Here is a 22,813-nt window from a genome sequence, read left to right as displayed (position 1 = left end):
AGGTACCTCTAGGTGAATCTGAACCTCCAACCTGTCAGTTAGTAGCCTAGCACATTACATGTTCATGTGCCCCTCTCGGGCATGCCCCCACTACACTCCTTACAGTGCAGATAAATAACTGACCTTCTATCATCCCGAAGTCCCTCCACCCATTGAAAGTCCTCTGTCTCCCCTGCTGACACGCTCCCTATCTCCCTGCAGGGCCAGGCTCTACAAATCCTCCCCAGAGTGGACTGTGCTCTCTCCATCCCCCGACGGCCCACATGTGCCGTTCTCTGGAGACACGTGGATAACCACCAGGGCTGACGGCGGTCCTGCCCGTCTCACATGGTGAACTGAGCCTCTCCAGACGAGGACAATCGTTGGGTTCCCAGTCCTCGGCACAGAGCAGAGGAGCCGCGGCACAGGTGGGTGAATGAATGAAGGGGCGCGAGGACTCCGTCCTGTGAAGACGGAGACACACTAATTAACAAATGCTGAAGGGGCCAGAGGGGAGTGCTGGGTGCAGAGAGTTCAGAGAACATCCCTGGAGGAGACAGTGTCTGGACTGAACTCTTGGGGGCTGAGGGTTGTGGGTTGGGCTGGCTGTGGACAAGCACTGCCAAGTGTGGACTGCCCCAGGCCATGGTCAGCCAGTCTGCAAAAAATGGCCAGTTACCGCCACTGGTGCCTGGGGCCGCGAGTCAGCGCGATGCAGTTGTTCTTGAGTTTCAGCTCCCAGTGACCATGTGAGGCAAGAGCAGAGCTGCCCTATGGTCCCGGCAGATCTCCTTTGACTGCATCTCGAGTTACGGTGTTTGCAGATGCTGTTTCCACAAACTGAAGATTCACTGGCTACGCTGAGTTCAGTGACATCTTTTGATGCCATTTCCCAATGGCACGTGCTCACTAAGTGACTGTCATATTCTGGTCATTCCCAAGGATGGCTTGTTTATGCATGCTGTTGTTATGAGACTTGTCTGAGACTCATAGAGACCCTGTGTACAACAGCTCTGAAATCTGCCCTGTCCTGCGCCAGTCTCATGGACTTCGACATAGCTAACCCCATTGCCCCAGTCACTGTGTCAATTCCTCATTCAGGGTCTTCCTCTCCTGCACTGTCCCTCCCCGCTCCCAAGTATGATGTCCTTCTCCAAGGACCGGTCTCTCCTGGCCACCTACCCAAAGAATATGAGATGGAGCTTCAAAATCCTAGCCTCCAAGGAGAAACTTGGTTTCACCTTCTCCAGGACAGACCTGTTTGTTTACTTGGTGGTCCACAGTATGTTCAAAACTCTTCTTCAGCACAACTCAAAGGCACTGATTTTTCTTCTGATTCATTCTTCCTTATCAATTTATCCTTAGTCATTGAACAGCTCTCTGAGGCACAGCAAGAAACTGTGAAGACCATCACCTCGATCAGGTGCACCTTAGTCCCTAGACTGATATTATTACTCTTTAGTACTTTGAAGAGGTCCCTGACAGCAGACTCTCCCAGTGCAATTTGTCTTATGATTTCCTGACTGACGGTGTCACGAGTGTTGACTGTTGAGATGAGGAAGCTTTAACTGTTAACAACCTCAATCTCCATCTATCATGGTGTTGCCATGTACCCAGTGGTGAGAATCTTTTGTCTTCTTGATGTTGAGCTTAAATCCATATTGAAGACTATAGTCCTTCACTTTCTATAACAAATGCTTCAGGTCCTCCTCAGTTTCAGCAAGCAAGGTTGTGTCACCTGCATAACACAGGTTGCTGATGAGTCTTCCTCCAATCCTGATTCCACATTCCTCCTCATAAAGCCCAGCCTTCTGTATGATCTGTTCCACATACTGATTGAAAAGGTCTGGAGACAGGACACATCCCTGATGCACTCCTTTCTTGATTTTGAACCATGCAGTGTTTCCTTGCTCTGTTCTGAGGACTGTTTCCTGGTTTATGTATAGGTTTTGCATGAGCACAATTAAGTGTTCTGGGATTCCCATTTTCCTCAAGGTCAGCCCCAATTTGTTGTGATCCACACAGTTACATGCCTTTGCACAATGAAGCACAGATAGACACTCCTGTATACTTAACAGAATTAAGTTGTTGTTGTTGATTGCCGTTAAGTTGAGGTCAACTCATAGTGACGCTATGAACAAAAGGCCTAATGCCTTTCCATAGCTATCGTTGTTTCTCCAAGTTCATAGAGTTTCCAGATGCATGTGGCTTAGGAAGCGGATGCCATTGCCGCTTCCCAACCTGTTTTACAACTGGGAGCTCCACCAAACACTGTCCACAATGGGAAACCATTCTTGTATTTGGTATTTCCATGGCACAATGTTCAGCATCACAGCAAACCCAGGTTACTTCGTACAGCACATTGACAAAGAGTGATGTACAAAGTGGAAGAGTGTTCCTCCAAATAAGACAGCATTAGTCTTGTTTCATAGTCGTTAAGTGTCATCGAGTTGAATATGACTCAGAGTAAGCTTTGCACAAAAGACCTGAACTCTTTTCTATAATTAACATAATTTCTTTGAATTTATAAGAGAGTTTGTAGAGTTTCCAGAGGCATCTAGTTTAGGAAGTGGATGCCACTCCTGCTTCCCAGCATGAATCTATTGGAAGCTCATCCAATTATTGTACATAATGGGTAACCATTATGGTATCTGACACGACTATGGAATAGTGTTCAGCATCACAGCAACTCCAAGTTGTTTAGTACAGCAAACAGACAAATGATCATTGTGCTTTTTAAAGAATATTCTTCTAAAGTTCCAGGCCAGCCCACAGATTCATCACCTCATCGATCTTAAAGCCACACCTTCGAGCAGGGCTCCACCCTTACCCTTAGTCTAAGGCTCAAGGGCCACCCAGTTTTGAGGGGGAGAAAGAACAGTAACGCACAACAAAAAGGACCCCAGATGGTGCTGGCTGAAAATCGCCTGTGACTTCATCCATAGCCACTGGTGAGAGTCAGCGCCCAGAGCCATCAGGGGCTTTAAGCTCGTTGCCCACTGCTGTGGTGTGGACAGCTGAAACCCAGGCCCCGACAGGCACCTGGGCGGGGGGAACCCAGACTCTACTTCATGCTCTGCTGGAGAAGGAGGGGCAGTCTCCTGTACCAGTCAGATCCAATTTGACGGTACACACACATACTTTTCCTTCTTCTTTTTTAAAAAAAAGACTACTTCAGCCTTTGCGGCCCTCTGTCCGGGGCGGACTGCCCTCGGCCCCCGGCCCGGGGCAAGCCGTCGCGGCCCTCTGCCCGGGGCGAGCCGTTGTGGCCTTCTGTCTGGGGCATGCTGCGCTTGGCCCCCGGCTCGGGGCGAACCGTCGCAGCCCTCAGGAGCAAGAAGGCAAGCAGCTGTAACCCAAGACCACCAGTAAGGTGATAAAGCGTCCTCCCTTCCCCACTTTATATCTATGCCCCTGTTCAGCATGAAGAAGCCAGAGAGTCAGCATCCAATTCCCAAATCAATAAGACAGTTGGTTTAATTACTACTGGAAAATGCTAGTCATTCCTCTGTAGCATCTGGTCCCCACTGGACCCTCATCATTTCCTTCACCTGCTCCCCCCACCGACCAAACTGTGCAGCTCTGCAACTGCATCCTGGCCCATCCTCACCCTTCTGCCCCCAACCCTCACCTCCTTGTACCCCCAATATGTTTTTCCCAATAAAAAAAATATAAAAAAAAAATAAAAGGACCCCAGAAACTTCCTTTGCCTGACTGCCATCAAGACAAGCTGCCATGGAGACCCCAGCCAGCCAACTTCCAGAGTGGAGGAGACTCCAGTCCCCAGAAAAGAATTAAGTATGGCATCAACATATGTTTATGTGAACTGAGAAATTAAAATCTCTTCATCTGGCTTCACGGACGTGGTCTGCAAAGGCACCCACAGTCTCTCCAGGGTCTATAGTATTTATAGGAACGGGTCTCTCCTCCTCAGTTGTGTGTGTGTGGGGGGATTTAAACCACTAACCTTTTGCTCAGCAGTGCACTGTTTAACCACTGCACTCCTAGGGCCCTGTTCTCAGGATGGTATGATAAAGATCTATTCAGGTGAGGGGCTGGGGAGACCGGGTGATGTGTAGTTCCCAGAAAATTCTTCAGGCACCTTCAGGAGACTCCACTTTAGGGTCTTTCACATGAGTCCTGGACAACTGCCTTTTAAGGTAGTCAGGTCACTGCCCCTTCTCACGATCGTGATTGGTGGAGGACCAGAGTCAAGAAGCTTTATGATTGGTAGAAGACCAGCAGGACCATTTATGATTGGTGGAAAGAAGAGGCAGGAAGCTTTATGATTGATGAAAGACCAACAAGACCACATATGATTGGTGAAAAGTAGACAGGGGGTGGGGCGTGGAGTCAGGAAGCTGGCTGATTGGTGGAGGAAATATTAAAGGGAAGAGGCTTTATGATTGATGGGAGAGCGTTCAGAGAGGCGGCTGTGAGACTGGCAGAGAACAGAGAGAGAGAGAGGGAGGAAGCAAGAATGTGTTTTATGTCCAAGAAGCACAAGGCCAGCTCTTGGGCTGAAGGGCCCCGAGGACAGGCGGGTGTCCATACCACCCACGGGATGCCCACAGGTTCCTGGGGCTGTGCAAGTACTAACCCATGGGGTCCTCCCAACAGTCCCCCACCCAGGAAGAACTATTAAAATCGAGATGCCCATTTTACAGAGGAGCAAACACAAGGATTTGCTCATGCAGTGACCTGACTGTGCGAGGTGCAAATCCAGTCAGCCTGACCACACAAGCTGTGCTCCAAACACCCCCTCAAAGGGCCATTTAGTGGACGAACTAGAGAGTCAGAGCTACAACTGGAAGCTTCCACTCACAGGACTGCAGACCCTGTGTGCTTACAGGCCGATGCCCCAAGTGTGGTGCCCATCCACATCCCCTGAATGAGCTGGGCCTCTGGTCACCTGGTTTCTGCAGGAGCCCCTAGTACACAGGTTTCTTTTTTGGGGGGACACTCACCTAGCCTCTGAGTGAGGCCATCCCCCCACTCAGGCTGGCTGCGTACCTCGAGATTCTTGTTTCTGGGGGGACACTGAGCTGGCCTCCGAGTGAGGCTCCCTGCCTCAGGCCGGCTGCGTATCTCGGGGTTCTTGTTTCTGGGGAGACACTGACCTGGCCTCCGAGTGAGGGCCCCCTCAGGCCGGCTGCGTACCTCGGGATTCTCCTGGCTCACGCTCCGGTCTTCCTTCTTTTTGGCGGCCTGAGCTCCCTGAGATGGCTCCTCCGTGGGCGGCCGCGGCTCCCCCGAGCTCTCCGGCTGCGTCTGCAGTGGAGGCTGAATGATGATAACCTGTAGGGACGGCCACAGTGAGGGCGGCTCAGTGCAGGGACAGCCCCAGTGAGGGGCAGCTCCGAGCAGGGACGACCACAGTGAGGGCGGCTCGGTGCGGGGACGACCACAGTGAGGGCGGCTCAGGGTGGGGACGGCCGCAGTGAGGAGCGGCTCAGTGCAGGGACGGCCCCAGTGAGGGGCAGCTCCGAGCAGGGACGACCACAGTGAGGGCAGCTCCGAGCAGGGACGACCACAGTGAGGGCAGCTCCGAGCAGGGACGACCACAGTGAGGGCGGCTCGGTGCGGGGACGACCTCAGTGAGGGCGGCTCAGGGCGGGGACGGCCGCAGTGAGGAGCGGCTCAGTGCAGGGATGGCCCCAGTGAGGGGCGGCTAGGGTGTGGGGACGGCTGCCCAAGGCTGAGGGTGAGGGCAGGTGGGGACCAGGGAGCTTGTGCCCTGGTTCCTGGAAGCCCTGGGTTCAAACTCCATCCTACACTTAATTCCCAGCTATGCGGCAACAAAGAGACCTTTTCTGAGCCTCAGTTTCCTCACCAGCAAACCTTCTCTACACTTAACTATCTGGAGAACGGGAGACACAAGTTCAAAACTGCCAGGACTCCCTACTGCCAAAGGGGCCCTTTAGAGTAGTGAGAGAAGATCTTCACCCTGAAACCCACAGCGTCCCTTTTCAGCAGGAAGTAGCTAAGAGAATACGCCGTCCCCTTTTCCTTATGACTCAGGGTGAAGTCTCTCTCAGGGAGGAGTGATAGGGAATGGCAAAGGACACACTGACAAAGAAGATTAATCAGAACTGGCTTTGACAAGCACTGTGGCATTTGGACAAGAACAAACTGGGAGGAGGGTAGAGAGAATAGTGCAACAATGAATGAGTGGAAGCCCAAAATCTCTGTAAATGTTTATGAAAATTAATAAAATATAATTATAATTTAAAAAAAAGAAGAAGAATAAAAACAAACAAACAAAAAAAAAACTGCCAGGACTCAAACCCACTGCCCACTCAACCCTGAAGAACAGGGTGAAACTGCCCCACAGGACGACTCTAGCGGGCAGGGTGGAAGTGCCCCACAGGGGCGTCCTAGAGGGCAGGGTAGAACTGGCCCACCAGGGGAACTCCCAGAGCACAGGGTGGATCCCTCAGGGGGACCTGCAGGTCACAGTAGAACTGTTCTATAGGTTTTCAAGGCTGCAAACCTTCACACCAGCAGATGGCTGCATCTTCCTCCTGCAGGGGAACTGCTAGTAGGTTTGAACCTCTGGCCTTTAACCTCACAAACTCACTGCCTGTCAAGTGGACTCAAACTCACAAACTCTGTAGGACAGCCAGAACTCCTCCAGAGGGTCTCTGGGAATGTAAATCATTCGTGGAAGCAGACGGCTACATCTCTCTCCCACAAAGTGGGTCTGAAGTGCCAATCTTTCGGTTAGCAGCTGAATGCCTCAACCACAGAGCCACCAGAACTCTGACGGGCTCCAAAGAAGCTGTTCAACTTATTCCCAGATCAAATGCAGGTAAACCGCTCAGAGTGGAGGGAGGAAAGATTGGCAGGATCTATCTGGCTGCACCCCAAGGCCTGTCCAGTCTCCCCACCAGGTCTCACCAGGCACAGTGTGTGTCTGAGGCCAAAAAAGCAGGGCAGGGATGGAATAATCAGCCCTAGTGGTGAGAGGATTAAGCACAGGGCCGCAAACTCAAAGATTTGAATCCACCGGCTATTGTGAGAGAAAGGATGAATCGATTTGCTTCCGTAGATATCCACAGTCCTGGGAACTGCATGTCCTTGGTCCTACAGGCAAGGCGGAACGCATTCGAAGGGTTTCAGCTCTGAGGGGCTGGAAGTCAGGGGCGGTCAGAAAGGGTTCACGCAGCCTCATGCAGGGTGACCCAGCTGTGCTCTTCCTGGGGTTCAGAACAAACTCTGGTTTGATCAAGGCTCTGGAGATTACAAAATCCAGTCCGAAATCAAGGTATTCAGCCTGGCTCATCTGGGGTGGGATTTCTCTTTACTCAACAATCTCACTTTAGTTTTTTGGAGAGGAAACTGGGGGAGAATGGAAAGAGAGGAAGCCCCTCAAGGAGACAGACTGACACCATGACCCCAACAACGGGCTCAACACGGCAGAAACTGAGGGCGATGCAGGAGTGGGCGAGGCTCCCATGTGCTGGGCGCAGGGCTGTGTGAGTCAGGGCCAATGAATGGCACCCAACAACAACAGATACAGAAAATGTGGATTCACCGAGGAGCCAGGCAGACTTGGGACAAGCCAGGCCTCACCTGACTGTGAGCTGTTTTGCCTGAGGACCTGGCTTGAGCTTAAGGTCTCCTAATACGCAGAGAAAGCAGCAATTCATTCCTCAGCTGCCTTGCCGGAAAGCATTTTGCTTTCTTTGTATCCGTTTTTTTAAAAAACCTAGAATCCTAGGCTGGGGACCGGGCTGAAAGTTCCGTTTTATATTCATGGAAAGAAACACAATAAAATCCCCAGTAGACAAAAGGCAAAGATTATCTTCAAACCAGACACACATAAAGAGATAGAATTCAAACAGCCATGCTTCGCAATCTCCAAAGGAATCCAGCTTACAGCTCCGAGGGGCCTGTCTGTATCCAGCAAAGGAGCAGAAACAGGTTTAAACTGTCAATGCTGAGTGCGTGGGTGCACTGAGAGAGGCACAGCTGGTCAACCAGCACCAGCTCAGTTCCCCGCCAGAAAGCAGGTCCTGGCCCCTCTACTGGGGTCCACAACAAGCACTTTAGGCTCTGTGAATCTCTGAGGGCCGGGGGCTTGAAACCACGGGGTGCCCAAAGGGACACGCGGTGTGATGGCACAGGGTGACATGGACATTGAGAGGGACATCCAGGCTGGAACACAGGAGACACACTGGTCAGTCAGCAGACTGCGAACGAGGACAGAGGTGGCTGTCAGATGCTGTCAAGTCAGTTCTGACTCCTGGTGACCCCGTAACAGCAGAACCAAGCTCTGTGTACTCCTGTGCCAGCCTCACGACCACCACCACGTCTGAGCCCCCTGCTGCAGCTGCTGTCTCTAGCTAGCTCTAGCCCCTCTTTTGGCTGATCCACAGAGAAGAGGTCACACGAAGGACTTGACACTGTAAATGCACTTGGCTGCTAACCCACAGGCCAGAGGCTCCAATCTACCCAGAGGTGCCTTGGAAGAAAGGCCTGCAACCTATGTCTGGAAAATCAGTCATCAAAGCCCCGTGACACACAAGGTCACCGGGAATGAGCCAACCAGACAGCAGCTGTTTAATTTGGTTTTAACAAGGCCCTGAAGACCTCATCCAGTTATGTACCTGGGGAAGGTGTGAGGGGAATGCGGGAGTAGCTTATCAGAAAAAAAAATCCATTCTGGCATCTATGGTCTGAAAAAGCCCTTTGCTCTGAGCCCACCACAACACATAATCAGCATGGGGCTCTGTTCCACTCACTCGTCCATCCGCCCACCCATCTTCTCTCAATGGAGTCAGTGAATCAGCTGCACACAGCTAAACGTCCTGTGACTCATTCACCTGTCCCCTGCTTGCTCATGTGGTTCATATCATCATTCACTGATTCATTTCACTCATTCATCATCAACCTATCCATCCATCCATTCATTTCTCCAAGCACTCTTTTCATTCACCATCCATCCAATTTCAATCTCTACCCATCCATTATCATTCCCAGTCATTCATTTAATGTCATCATTCACCCATCCATTCCATCATTCATTCATCATCCATCCATCCATCCATCCATCCATCCATCCATCCATCGTCCGTCCATCCATCCATCCATCCATCTACCCACCCATCATCCATCCACCCATCCATCCTTCTAACCACCCCATCCGTCCATCCACCCATCCATGCATCCATCCATCCATCGTCCATCCATCCATCTACCCACCCATCATCCATCCACCCATCCACCCATCCATCCTTCTATCCACCCCATCCGTCCGTCCATCCATCCATCCTTCTATCCACCCCATCCGTCCGTCCATCCATCCATGCATCCACTCGCAGCCCTGCTCATTCACTCCATCACTTGCTCAGCTGGTCCCTCATTCATTCCTGGTCTCGTCCCCTTGGTCTCTCCTGGTCCACGGTCCAGGCTCTGTCTGTGGCTGAGGCCCGTCCTTGGAGCTGGCCCTGGGTACTCACCTTATTGTCGGCACTGATGAGAAGGGGCTGGACTTTGATGCTGTCATTGACCACAGACACAGCGGTGCTGGGGGCAATGGCGGCGGCATTGCTGGGGGAGGTGGAGATGATGGCGTAGGCCACGCCGGCGCTGCTCAGAGGGGAGGTGACGGCGGGCTCCACGCGGGCCTGGGGCTGGCTGCCGGGCGCTGGCACATGGCTGACAGTGTTGTTGGCGGTGGGGAGGGCTGGGCTGGGGTTCTTGATACTGACCACAGTGGCCTTCTGAAAGGTTGGGGGCTGCTTGGGGGGTCGGTCTCGGCCTGGGGTGACCGGGAGGCTGTCTGGAATCAGAGTCTTTGGCCTAACCTGGGGAGGAAGGACAGATATATGGTTAGACAGAGAGATACAGGCAGATGAGGGCTGGACAGATGTGCAGAAGGACAGTCCTGAGCAGAGCCTGGACTCATGGAAGGACGGGGCCTATGGCGTTTGTGTCAGAGGCAAGGGGGCCACCCCAAGTCAGATGCTCTGTGTACACACTGTCATGTCCCGGGCTTACCCAGACCAGCCCCGGGGGGGTGGGGTGGTCAGGGGCATCTTGGACCGCGCCTCCCCTGGTCAGCTAAGATGAGGCAAACACAGAGGAGTGTGGAAGGCAGCCCGAAAGGGCTGGAAGGTCTGTGCAGTCCCTCTGGGCAACTGTGCAGCTCCTGGCTATGGGCCAGAGGACACTTCCCGGCAGGAGCCCGGCAGCTGCAGAGGCCCAAGGCTCAGTGCACTGCTGTCCCATGGGCCTTGTGGAGAGGGCGCGCCAGCGTGTCCCCCCATGAAGAAGGCTCACTAGCACGTCCCCTGTGAAAGCTGTGTGTGCAGATGACTGACAAGGGAGGGTTAAGGGCTTGGTGGGCCCAAGCAGGTATCAGGTGGGGCCCTTGGCCAAAGACCTGAGCCCAGAGCCCTCACCTGTGTGGCAAGGTGACAAGCCACCTCTGGGTTAAGGGGAGAAAATGCACAGAGTGTGCACATTCCCCAGTGTCTACCATCCACTGTCTCTGCGACCCCCATCTCTGCACACTGACCCCAGGACACCCAGTCTGTGCTAAATGAAGTCACGTGGATCCCCCGAGGTCCACACGAGACCAGGAGAGCTTTGCTCCATTTCATCTAAACGTAGTCACACCCATAGCATGGAGCAGATGGCACTGGTCCCATTTTACAGATGCACAGACTGAGGCGCAGAGAGGAACAGACTCGCCCAAGGACTGGAACAAGAGTGGTTGTTATGAAAGAGGGATGGCCAGGTGGGACTGCCACATGCCTGGGACACAGGGAAGCCTGGTCAGAACAATGAGGAGGCCCAGTCAAGGGGATGGACCCCCAGCACCTGTGCAGCTCCACAAAATGCACTATCTTGTGCAGGCCCTCAGCCTCCCAGCTGTGACCCAGAACGGGGTCAACAGCACAGGAAACCACACTGGTGCTGCCTCCTGATAGCCACTTGTCTAGTCTGGCTGGGTTTCTTTCATTAAAAAATCAATTCTAGGTGTCACCCTCTAAATGGACCTTACAGGCATCTGGTCCAGTCATCTCCCTGGAAGGGGGTTAATGAGGGGAAGCGGGATAGGAGGGGACACTGTCCAGACACGGACTCCAGGAGCAGGCATCCCACCCAGCTCAGGGCCCACTATGAGTGGCAATGACCATGTTCTGGGATGAGTGGTGTCCCCCAAAGTGAGCTGGTACCCTAACGCTTACACCCATAATGTGTTACACTCATGAGGACCTACCAGGGGTGAGTGGGTCTGGGATGGGAACAGATCAGGCATGGCAGCCAGCACCAATGGGCAGAGAGATGCCACGGGAAGGCAGTTAGGAACCATGGAACAGAGTGTCAGGGTCAGTGGCAGGAAGGAATTGACAAGCCTGGGGTCCTGGCCTGGATGTCCAGACTCTGAGATACAAGGATCTGCTCCCACCCACCAACACAGGGGCATCAGCAGCTTGAGAAGACCAAGGACGACTGGGCTCCAGGAAACGGACAGACAGACGGGTGGGGGCCCAGGGCGGCTTACCTGAGGTAGCACTGCAGCTCCTTGCCCGGCCAACCTCTGTAAGGAGCTGACCTGAGGACCCGTGACAGGCACTGCAGTGGTGGTTCCCAAAGCCTGCAAGACAGAGAGGGTGCTGAGACCGCCGGCCTCCGTCGCTCTTCTGAATAACAGCGTCTGTCATCAAACGCAACACACATCCAAGGAAGGCAATGTCAAAACCTGAGAAAGAACAGCAACTCCCAAAGGCAAGCATTCTGTGTAACAATTATCCCGTGACACAGTTGTGTCTGGAGGAGTCAGAATCAACTCGTAACTGACTCTCCAGCAGGTTTTCAGAGGCAGTAAATCCCATGGGAGGAGACGGCCCAGCGTTTCTCCTGCAGAGCAGCTGGTGGATTTGAACTACTTGTCTTTGAGTTGGCAGCGTAACTCCTTACCTCTAGGCCACCAGAGCTCCTTACATGTTACACAGTAAATTCCGGGTTTTTTTACACCCTCCGCGCACTATGGACATGGTCAGGATCTGGAGAGCAGGTCGTTACACAAAAAATCAGTGTCATGCAAAAATGCAGGACAACTACATCAGATCCCAAAGGGAAGATGACATCATTCCAAAGTGCCAGACGACGTCATTCCAGAACTGCCAAATGACATCACCAAAGAACCGCCAAGTCACTGAGAAGCCCGGCGCAGCCCAGAGGACAGAGTCTGCGACTGTCAGTGCTGCCCCTCCCTCGTGCCCCAGCGTCCTGACTGCCAGGCCTGTTGTGATTGTGCCGAGTAGCCAGACAAGAAGTGTCCGTCATGACCGTCAAAAACCTGAAATGTCACGTCATGATGTCCCTGATAAAAGGGAAAGAGAAGACCCTCAGACTCTCTGCCGTCCAGTCGGATCTGCGGCATAGCTGGCCCTCCACTGGGCTCCTGGGGTTGTAAACTGCACAGGAAGAGACTGACCGTCGTTTTCTCTCGTGGAGGCTGGATTTGAACTGCCCGAGGGGAGGGGAGATGACGAGTCAGCAATACAACTTCCTACCGACAAGGCCCCCAGGGCGTCTCTGAAGGGAGAAGCGTGCATTTTTTTTTCTGTATCTACACACAGAATTGTGTAGCCTGACAACAGCTGGAACTCAGAAGCAGCTCAAGAAGAAAGACACTGGACGGGGCTTCCATAACGGGGGCCCTAAGGCACAGCCCTGCCCTGTCCTCTGGTGTGGGTGTGAGTGGGAATCAACTCCACGATAAAGTGGTAACATCACCAACACCCCTGAATTTACCCAACAGACGGTAAGACTACCACCATCTCCAAGGACGCTGGAGAGGCCTCCGTTTGGTGGACACAAGGCGTTCTTCAGCCTGGGCCTTTTTTTATTTGCCATCTGGATTCTATCCCCGCCTTTTCCAGTGAGTAACAATACTACAATAAACATCTCTGGACATGAAGCCACTTCCGTATCACAAAGTATTCCCACAGGTGAAGAGTCTGAAGAGGGTTTGACAGGTGAAAACACAAAGGTATTTTTCTGGTTGTTCCCAATATATCAGCAAGTGGGGCTTGGGGTGGGGGATTGACTCGTGCATGTGCTGGCATGGACCTCAGATCCAGGATCCCCTCACTCGGGGATCTCATCACGGCATCACAGCTGGAAAGGGAGAAGCTGGAGGTTCAAGTCCACCCAGAAGCTAATAAATCCCCAGATAAACAGAACACAAGATCCAGAAGAAGAGAATGAGTTTTGATAGAAAACGTATGTGTATATTGGATGCAAGCCAAACCCACAAGAAAACACCCCTTAAAACTGATTGGTCGATCACATCAAATTCTATAATGAAGGCTATGTACACATCAGGTCATATCACTACATAACTGCCAAATTATGTCACTCTATAAAGTGAGGAGACTCAGGGTCTTAGTGGTAAAGAACTGCACTGCCAACCCAAAAGCATGCAGTTCAAATCCCCCAACTGCTCCAGATAAAGATGTGCAACCTCCCTCCCCAGTGATTTACGGCGTCCGGATACCTGCCAGAGGGTCAGCTACGGGCTAGCTCTAACGCAACAAGATAACGTCCTTGGAAAAGGACCTCATGCTTGGAAAGTCAGAGGGTCAGTGAAAGACAGGAAGACCCTCAATCGGACACAGTGACAGTAACAATGAGTTTAAGGAGGTCAGAGATGATGGGACTGGCACAGGACAGGTCAGGGTTCAGATCCGCTCTTCACAGGGTTGCGATGGGTCAGACTCGATGGTCCCAGATAAGCTCTGAATCACGCTGAGAATCATGGCTGAGCCAAGCGGACACACAAACTTCCTTCTCCAGGCGTCCAGCCCTCCTGCTGGCAGGTCCAGAATACCCCACCCTTGCTTCAGAGGAGTCCTCTGCTTGGACACATTGACTTGCTTTTCTTACAGTCCGTGGTATGTCTGGTACTATTCACCCACTCCAAAAGGCGCTGGCTCTTTGTTCACTGCCCGGCTTTCAAACGTAAGCATCCCGGCTTGGAACAGGCGTGCCTCAGTCCTCAAAGTGACCCTTTCTCAATCCAACACCGTAAAGAGGTCTGCAGCATGACTGCCCACTGTAACAGGGCCGGTGGGTGCACGGGCCTGTATTAGGGTGCTACGGTTCACTCATTTCCCGGGGCTCACACTCTGGGGTGGCTGATCACGTATCTGGGCGCAGATTCTTTGCTGGGAGTTCTTCTCTGTGACTGGGAGTCTTGAGTTCCAGGCTGTGGCTCCAAGTCTCCTCTGGTCAGGCAGTGGCTGGCTCTCTGTCCTGACTTGGGGTACCGGGACACCCTCAGAAATCTACAAGGTTGGGGAGAGAACAGAGGGCAGGGGAGCTGTGAGAAGGCTGGGAGACAGACAGGGGGAGCGGCATCTCAGGAACCACTCGGTAAGAAAGAAAAGAACCCTCGTGACTCAACTTCCATCCAAACAATGATTAAGTATCGGCCAGAAGACAACTCCCAGCAGCACTCTGTGCAGGAGCTCTGAGCTGTACTCCGCCCTGGCCCTTGCGTCCTCACTGATACGTGAGCCCACTGTTACAGCCACCGGGTCAATCCACCTCACTGAGGGTCTCATTCTTTCCCTGCCCTCCACCTTTCCAGACATCACGTCCTTCTCTAAGGACCAGCCCCTCCGAACAACGTGCCCCAAGTATGGGTGACGGTTTCACACACTTGCCTTTTTTTTAAAAAAACAAAACAAACAAAACTAGTTTATTTACAAAATTAGAATACGTTGTTTGAGAAGAGAATCTTCCAATTTCTCTCACTCCCCCACCCATCAAATTGTACAACTCCATGATTAATCCTCCCCTCCCCTCCCCCTGCACATCCTCATCCCTCTGCTTCTACCACCCCCCACCCCTGGATCCTTACACTCATTCTACAATAATGGTTTTATGCAATATTTATCCTTGTGGAGCTGAGTTAGTTCACTCAGCATAATGCTCTCCAGACCCTCCCAAGTTAGGTAATAATTTACAAAAATCATGGCTCCTGCATGCTGCGTAGTATTCCATTGTATGAATCTACCGTGATTTCTCAATCCATTCATTTGTGGTGGGACATTGGGGCTGTTTCCATGTTCTTGTGATGTGAATAATGCTGCTGTGAACATTGGTGTACAAATCTCAGTTTGTGCCTCAGTTCTCATTTTCTCAGGGTATATTCCAAGTAGTGGAATAGCTGGTTAAGTCACAAGGAATTTTTTTTTTCCTGTAATTATATTTTATTAATTTCCATAAACATTTACAGAGATTTTGGGCTTCCACTCATTCATTTTTGCACTATTCTCTCTACCCTCCTCCCAGTTTGTTCTTGTCCAAATGCCACAGTGCTTGTCAAAGCCAGTTCTGATGTTCAGCTTTTTGAGAAAGCACCAAACTGCCTTCCATAGTGGTTGGACCATTCTACAATCCCCACGCTTGCCTTTAAGTACACACAGGTGTGGCTCTCCCTGACGCGCCAGCTCTGGGTTCCAATCTCTGAAACTCAGTTCTGGAGACTTCCTCACTGAATTTAGCAGAGTCCAGCAAGTCTGTCTCTCTCAAGCCGTAGCACTGAATCCCCTTCCCCATATTCACTGGACACTCTGGGGACAAGGGTGCCCAGGGGCTGTTAAGAGGAGGAGGCCAAGCCCCCAACTCTCACAGCTGGGGACCAGAGATGGAGGCTGGAGGGAGCAGCTCACCTGGACCGTCCTGTTCCAGAACCTTCTCCACTCAGATTCACAAGTCCATACACATGACATGATACACACTACATGGGCCCCCGATCAGCTGTGTGCCCTGCGGGGTGCCTGCACCTTTGCCCTCTGTGCCTCAGTCTCCACAACTGTCAGTGGTGGCCTCCCTCCTGCCTGTGGGGACATTTGTTGACGCTGACTGTCACGGAGACTGCTCTGTTCTGTCTGAAGCTCGGGTATACACCTCAGTCCTCCTGTACACACAGACAGAGCAGACCGAAGCCCAAGAACTCAAGTGCAAGGCCAGCATCTAATTCCCAAGTTTTAACACACCCACCCTCAAGACTGAGACGGGAAGGGGGTCACACTGGGACATGCACCCGGAGGAGGCTCAGCTTCCATCCTGCTGCACCTGGGGCAGCAGAGGGGACCTGGACACACAGGTCCTGGACAGAAAGGGATACAAATGCAGAACAAAACCAGAGTATAAGGAAAAGCAGACCCACTAAGAGGCTGGAGAAACCCCAAGGCTGTGCCCTCAGATGCCCTTTAACCTGGGACTGGACCCTGGGGACCCCCCGGCAGTCAATCAGGCTGACCAAGAGAACAGTGAGCGCTGTGAGGGTGTGCTCCTCCCAACATGCAATCAAAGGGCCATGTGGTCCTGGCACAGACCTCAGAAGGTGTGGGGGGTGGGGTGGCAGAAAAGGAGGAGTGGAAACAGAGCATGCAGGGTGGAAGTGGGAGAGTGAGGCATTTGCAACCCATGTCTTAAAATAAGATGCCTCCCAACAGCTGGGTGGAAAGCTAGGTTGCTCTGCAAACTTTCACCCAAAACACACTTAAAACAAGTTGGTTATAACGCATCACGAGGCACTGAGATGGTGCTAGGGAGGGTTGTAATGGGAACAGCCAGGTCAGCATCTGGGGGCTGGGTCAAGAGTGCTGGGATCGTCAGCATTTTCTCCGCACCCCTCCCCGCCCCAGCTGACCACTAACTCACTCATTGCCACCGAGTCAGAACCAACTCACAGGTGACCCTAGGCCAGGTTTCAGGAGCCTGTACTTCACACAGGAGGTTGACCCCCTACCCCCCACTCCTGAGCAGTCGGTGGATTTGAACCACCAGAGAGGTGCTGTATTTGGGTGCATATCACACACCCTGTTCAAACAAGGACTCTGCAGGGGCTGCAGGGTCTTGGCTGCAGGGCAGCTTAGAGACCTCAGGATCAAGCCCTGGGTGGTTTCATTTGTCACCTCAGAACTCAGCAGGGCCTGAAACGGAGCCTCTGACTTTGGAAAAGATAAACATTTGCGTAGCAGATAAAGCAGCCTCCGTTCTCCAGCGTGCTGAGCACACGGGCTGTCCTCCAGGATCCTAAGAAGACTCCACTCAAGAGCCCAAAGCTCAGACATAGCTAAGCTTCATGGTCCAAGTCCTCCAGGGTCACAGACCTGTCCACAGCACCCAGGGGCTAGCATGGGAGACAGCAATGCAGGCAAACGGTCTTGCAAATCACCCACAGCTGTGGGACTAGAGCATGAGAAAGAGTGCTTCCCACACAGGGCAGCAAGATTTGAGGCAAGTTAAGACTTGTGACAGCAAGGCTTGAGGAAGACCCTGGTGATGGTGGTGGAGAGACTGTGTGGCAAGGTGTGACCGGACGCTTCTTGCATTTTTGCTGGCCACAGTCAAAGGTGTTTGCTGCCCCTGCTGTATAATTAAGGAGAAGCTGACTTATAACTGCTCTGAGGCAAACCTTGCTAGGTGATTTGGATTTGACTGCTGAACTGAAACCAGAGCCTGGACTAAGTGAGGAACTGTGACTTGGGCAAAAACCTGGATTTGCATTGCAAGACATTCTTTGCCTCCTCTGCCCTCCAGCTTACTTCCCTAATAATCCCATTCTCAGTACCACAACTGTGAGTCTGTGAGTCAGCAATGAATAAATGAACCTCTTGCTGCCGCTGGGCTCTAGAGGCACCGTGGGGCTGGGCTATGTATAGCTCTTTATCAGCGTTCTGCTCTGCGGCAGTAAGGACTGGGCTATTCTACCTCCTCTGGCCCTTTCAGAGAGATGTTCAAGGCCCTGTGCCCCTATGTCCCATTTTCTCCTTCTTCGACAGCAAGATCTCTTATGGAAGGGCACAGAGTGGTCATCTACAGGCGTCCAGATAGCTGAAGGGAAAGGCTCTGGGACTAGTGGTCCAGGGACGGTCGACACTTACCTTCTGGCTACCATGACTACCCGGAGTTTCAGTCCTCAAAGTAGGGGGGACAGTAGGCGCCTCGACAGTCAGCAAGGCTCGGGGCATCCAGCTGCCATTGTGCTGCTGTTGTTACGTGCCATTGAGTCACCTGTGACTCATAGTGACCCTGTGCTCTGAACTCTGCCCTATCGTGAGCCAACCTCACTGCTTCTAACACACCTAACCCCATTACCCCAGGTACTGGGCCAAGCTACCTCATCCGGGGTCTTCCTCTCCTGCACCACCACTCCACTCTTCCAAATATGATGTCCTTCTCTAAGGACTGACCCCTCCTGGCGACATGTCCAGAGTAAGTGAAACGGAGCTTCAAAATTCTTGCCTCCAAGGAGCAACTTAGTTTTACCCTCTCCAGGACAGATCTGTTTGATCTCTTGGCGGACCACAGTATGTTCAATATTCTTCTCTAGCACCAAAATTCAAAGGCATCGGTTCTTCTTCTGTCACCCTTAGTCACTGTCCAGCTCTCTGAAGCACAGCAAGTAACTGCAAAGACCAGAGCCTGGAGCAGCCACACAATAGTCTACGAACTGACACTGCTGTTCATTCAGCACTCTGGAAAGGTCCCTGGCAGCAGATTTTCCCAATGCCATTTGTCTTTTGACTACCTATCTGCTGATGTTGTTAACCATCTCAATCTCATCCTGGAGGTGCACGGTTCAAATCCACCAGATGCTCTGCTGGAGAAGGAGGGACAATCTCCTCCTGTATCACTCGGATCTGATTTGATGGTACACACACAAAAATAATAATTAAAAAAAAATCAACAAAAAACCAATCTCATTCTCTTCATCTATCCTGGTGCTGCCAACCGGCCCAGTGCTGAGAGTCTTTGTCTTCCTGATGTCCAGCTTCAATCTATATTGAAGACTACAGTCCTTGACCTTTTGCAGTAGATACTTCAGTTCCTCCTCAGTTTTAGCAAGCAAGGTTGTGTCATCTGCATAATGTAGGTTGTTGATGAGTCTTCTCCAATCCTGATGCCACATTCCTCCTCATAAAGCCCAGCCTCCTGAATGATCTGTTTCACATATAGATTGAAAAGGTATGGACACAGCACACATCCCTGATACACTCGTTTCCTGATTTTGAACCACGCAGTGTCTCCTTGTTCTGTTCTGACTGCTTCCTAGCCCAAGTATAGGTTTTTCATGAGCACAATCAAGAGTTCTGAGGTTCCCGTTCTTCTCAGAGTCAGTCACCACATATGGAGGGATGAGTCCTTGGAGAAGGACATCATGCTTTGAAGGGTAGAGGGACAACACAGGAGAGGAAGACCCTGGATGGGATGGAATGACAGCATCTGGGGTTCACAGGGACAGGTGTGCCGGACACTGTGTGATTGGCTCAGGAAAGGACAGGACTCAGAGTTACTGTGCAGGGGGTCATTATGACTCCCAGGCAACTTGACAGCACGTAACAACAAGAAGCCATAAAAGGCAAGGCGCTCCAGAGGTGCCTGCCAACTCACACCATCAGTTCAAACAGATCAGCTGCTCCGAGGAAGACGGGCCATCTCCTGCCGTCCAGAGCTCTGAACACCGCTGGAGGGTCAGCCAGGAGCCGGTTCTGGCTCGGGAGCACACAACAATAGCATGGAATGCCAGTTTCCCCCATTAATCACATCTCTGCGCAGCATTTAGCGAGTGGGACTGAGTTAAACATCCTTGGACTTAAAAGGTCAGTGGTTCAAACCCTTTCTCCAGTTCCCTGGAAGATGCTTCCATAAAGGTTTATGCTGGTGAAATGCTGGTCATGGTTCTACTGTAAGGGTCTAAGAGTCTGGACCGACTCGATGACGAGGGGTTTGGGTTTTGCTTTAAAGAGTCATGGTGAGCTGTCGTTGGGTAAGCACTGGGCTGATAAGTGAAAGGTTTGCACTTATGTAGGGGCTGCACAAAAAAGGCCTAGCAATCTACTCCTTAAGATTACAGCCAGGGAGCTCTGGTGGCCTAGTGGCAAGAAGTTGTACTGCAATCTCAGAGGTGCACGGTTCGAATCCACCAGATGCTCTGCTGGAAAAGGAGGGGCAATCTCCTCCTGTACCAGTCAGATCCAATTTGATGGTACACAAATTAAAAAAAAAAATAAAAAAGGAAAAAAATATTCAGAGATACACACAAAAAATACTAAATAAAAATTTATGGGGGTGGATATTACAGCCGAGGAGACCTGTGAACAGCTGTACTGTCCTGTGGGGTCAGGGCATAGAGGTGATTTAGTGTGCTAAGGCTGGGCTGGGACCTGGCTTGCGGACCAATAAATGCCTACCTGCTCTCTGACAAGTGGCAGGGGTAGGGGGACATGCTAGAAGCTTTGGGGCTAAAGCAGCACCCTCTGCAGTCACGTGGGCTCTGTGGAGTCCCACATCTTTGTCCACTCGGCTGGAAGCCGACCCACCTCGGGGTGAAGCTCTCCTGCCAGCCTTCAGGAAGACTGCTGTCCTGCAGCCCCTGCTGCTGGCTAAGAGAGGAGGCAGCCCCCACCCCACATGAGACCTGCAGGAACCACCCTGTAGGGTCACGGAGAAAAATAAGACAAAGAGAGCACTGCATCTCACAAAGGCCATGCTCCCCCCACAGCTTCCCACTGGAAAGGGGGCTTCTCACAGAGGAGGGGACTCCTCACAGGAGAGGGGGCTTGGGGGACTTCCCACAGGGGAGGGGACTTCCCACAGGGGAGGGGGCTTCCCACAGAGGAGGGGGCTCCCCACGGAAGAGGCGGTTTCCCACGCCTGTGACTCAGGGTACAGCAGAGGGACATGCAAAGGCAGTGGGCACCGAGGTGACGCCCTCGAGTTGGGCCTGGGAGGATGAGGATGGTTTCTATAGATGGGGGGACACTGAGGGACACCACCCAGCCCTGGGAGGGCTTGACTTGTGGAGACCTTAGCTGTCTGTGGCACTGAGGGACTCCACACCTCATAGCCTTCCTCAGGGTGTCCACTCAGAGAGGCCCTGGTACTGCTCACGTGAACACTGGGCGGAGATGGCTGCCCACATGGCCCTGGGTGGGGTTACAGAAGGTTAAATCCATGGTCACCGTCCAGCCAGCCACCACAGAACGGGCACTCTGCTGGCACCGCACACGGACACTTTCACAGATGTGCAAATGGCTGTCAGAGGGGCCCACAAACTTGCCCAGACCACCCACTTATTCCTAGCCTGGCCACAGACATGGGGGACATGCCAGAAAGCCCCAAACTGAGTGTGGGACTTTCTACACAGATAGAGGTCAGAAGTATCTGGAAGGGAAGGTGGACTGCGGAGCTGCATCCTGGCCCCTTCCCTGCGTCCCTGAACCCAGGTCTTCCTGTGTCCCTGAGCCCCTGAACCCTCTCTCCCTGTGTCCCCACTTCCCTGGGTCCCCTGTGAGTTGCACAGAGCAGGTTGGGAGCTGTGGACCTGCCTCCAGCGACCACTAACGTTTGCTCAGAATAACAGGTCAGGTGAGCCTGTCCCCAGTGACTCAGTCTTCTCCCTCTAACTACATCTTTGGAAGACTCATTCTCCTCCTCCCACCACTCCTTGCGCTGTGGTTTAATCTCTAAACTTCACAGGGCAGGGAAAAGGATGTGGGCAGTAAGACCGGGGTCTGTCTCCAAACGGCTCAGTGGTGCACAGTGAAGGAAAAACTGAAATACAGTTAACTCCAGGATCCTTGCCCAAGTGGACAGGAAAGCAGTCATGCCCACAGAGGGGACAGGGCCACCCTAAGGAGGGGCAGGGCCACCCCACGGGGCTGGGAGCAACACGTGTGCACATAGCCACGCCCACAGGTGACAGCACCACGCCCACAAAGAAAGGAAGCCACACCCACAAGGCAGAGCCATGCCCAGCTTGGACTTGGCAGCTACCCACCTGTGAACACCCTAACACCCTACTGCCCATCTCCACCTCCCACTGCTCCAGCCCCTTCCCATCCCAGAGGCCCCGTGGTTTCTCACAGGAGCCCAAAAGGAGAACAGGAAGGAGGGGAAGGGCTGGGAAGTGATGCAAGCAGCCCTTCCTGAGGCCCCAGGCCACACTGTACCTGCTCCTCCCTGGCTGAGGCCAGAAACTTCCAGAAGTGTGGACAGTGCTGAGTGCTTGTGGCCTGCGGGGGCCTCGGGGACCTGAAGGGCCAGACGCTTGCTCTCCCCCAGGCCGCTGAGGCTCAGATTGTTATGTGCCGCTGAGTGTCCACCAGTGGCTCATAGTGGCTGACCACAGGACAGGAGCTTGAAATCACAGAAACTCTATGGTGCAGTGCTACTCTGCAACACATGGGGACGCCGTGAAACTCATGGAATAGACTCACAACTGACAACATCATCATCACTTAAGGTTAAGGTTGTCTGTTCAAATCCACCCAACAGCATCGCTAGAAGATGTGGCATTTTGCCTCTGTGATGGTTACAAGTAAAACCCTAAGGGGCAGTTCCACCCTGCAATACACGGGGGCGCCGTGAATGGGAGTCCACTGGTCAGCACAAGGTTGGGTTTCATCTCTGGCTCAGGGAGGGTCCCCAAGCACTAGAGTACCCAACTGACAGGTCAGGCAAAGGCCTGACCCAGCGGCCGGAGTGCGGGACTTCCTCACCCTGACAAGTTCATCTTTTCCTCATTATTCAACACTTAGCGGGATGACAGGCAAGATTAAAGAGAAAGTCAGCGCCAGCACCGTTACAGCCCCAGCAAGATGGCTCCAAATTAAATCTACAGTCAATGAAATCGTCAATATCTAATTTACTCATTGCAGGTGGCAATTGAGACCTCGTGATGATACTGTTTAAAGGGCAGAAATATTGGTATTTATCACTTGTTACGGCCTCACGTGAGCTGGGCTCCCCTCCCAAGGCGGAAAATGCCCTGGCTGGTGGGCAGGCGGTG

The 22,813-nt window shown here is 52.5% G+C and overlaps 1 protein-coding gene across 2 annotated transcripts in view; it reads right to left on the bottom strand.

Moving 5' to 3' along the window:
- Nucleotides 1-22,813, bottom strand: part of PHF21B (PHD finger protein 21B) — a 106,460-nt gene that overhangs the window by 40,295 nt on the left and 43,352 nt on the right. For both annotated transcript variants that reach the window (XM_006888037.1, XM_006888038.1), the window contains exons 3-5: nt 11,498-11,590; nt 9,444-9,791; nt 5,140-5,277 (exon numbers count right to left, since the gene is read on the bottom strand). In XM_006888037.1, coding sequence (XP_006888099.1) covers nt 5,140-5,277; nt 9,444-9,791; nt 11,498-11,590 — 579 coding nt within the window. The remainder of the gene's footprint in view (nt 1-5,139; nt 5,278-9,443; nt 9,792-11,497; nt 11,591-22,813) is intronic.

This window comes from Elephantulus edwardii, unplaced genomic scaffold, assembly GCF_000299155.1.
Source record: "Elephantulus edwardii isolate Elephantulus edwardi_28Jun2011 unplaced genomic scaffold, EleEdw1.0 scaffold00064, whole genome shotgun sequence".
NCBI lineage: Eukaryota > Metazoa > Chordata > Mammalia > Macroscelidea > Macroscelididae > Elephantulus > Elephantulus edwardii.
The sequence above is the reverse complement of the archived record's forward strand: the minus strand, read 5'-3'. Positions and strand labels throughout refer to the sequence as shown.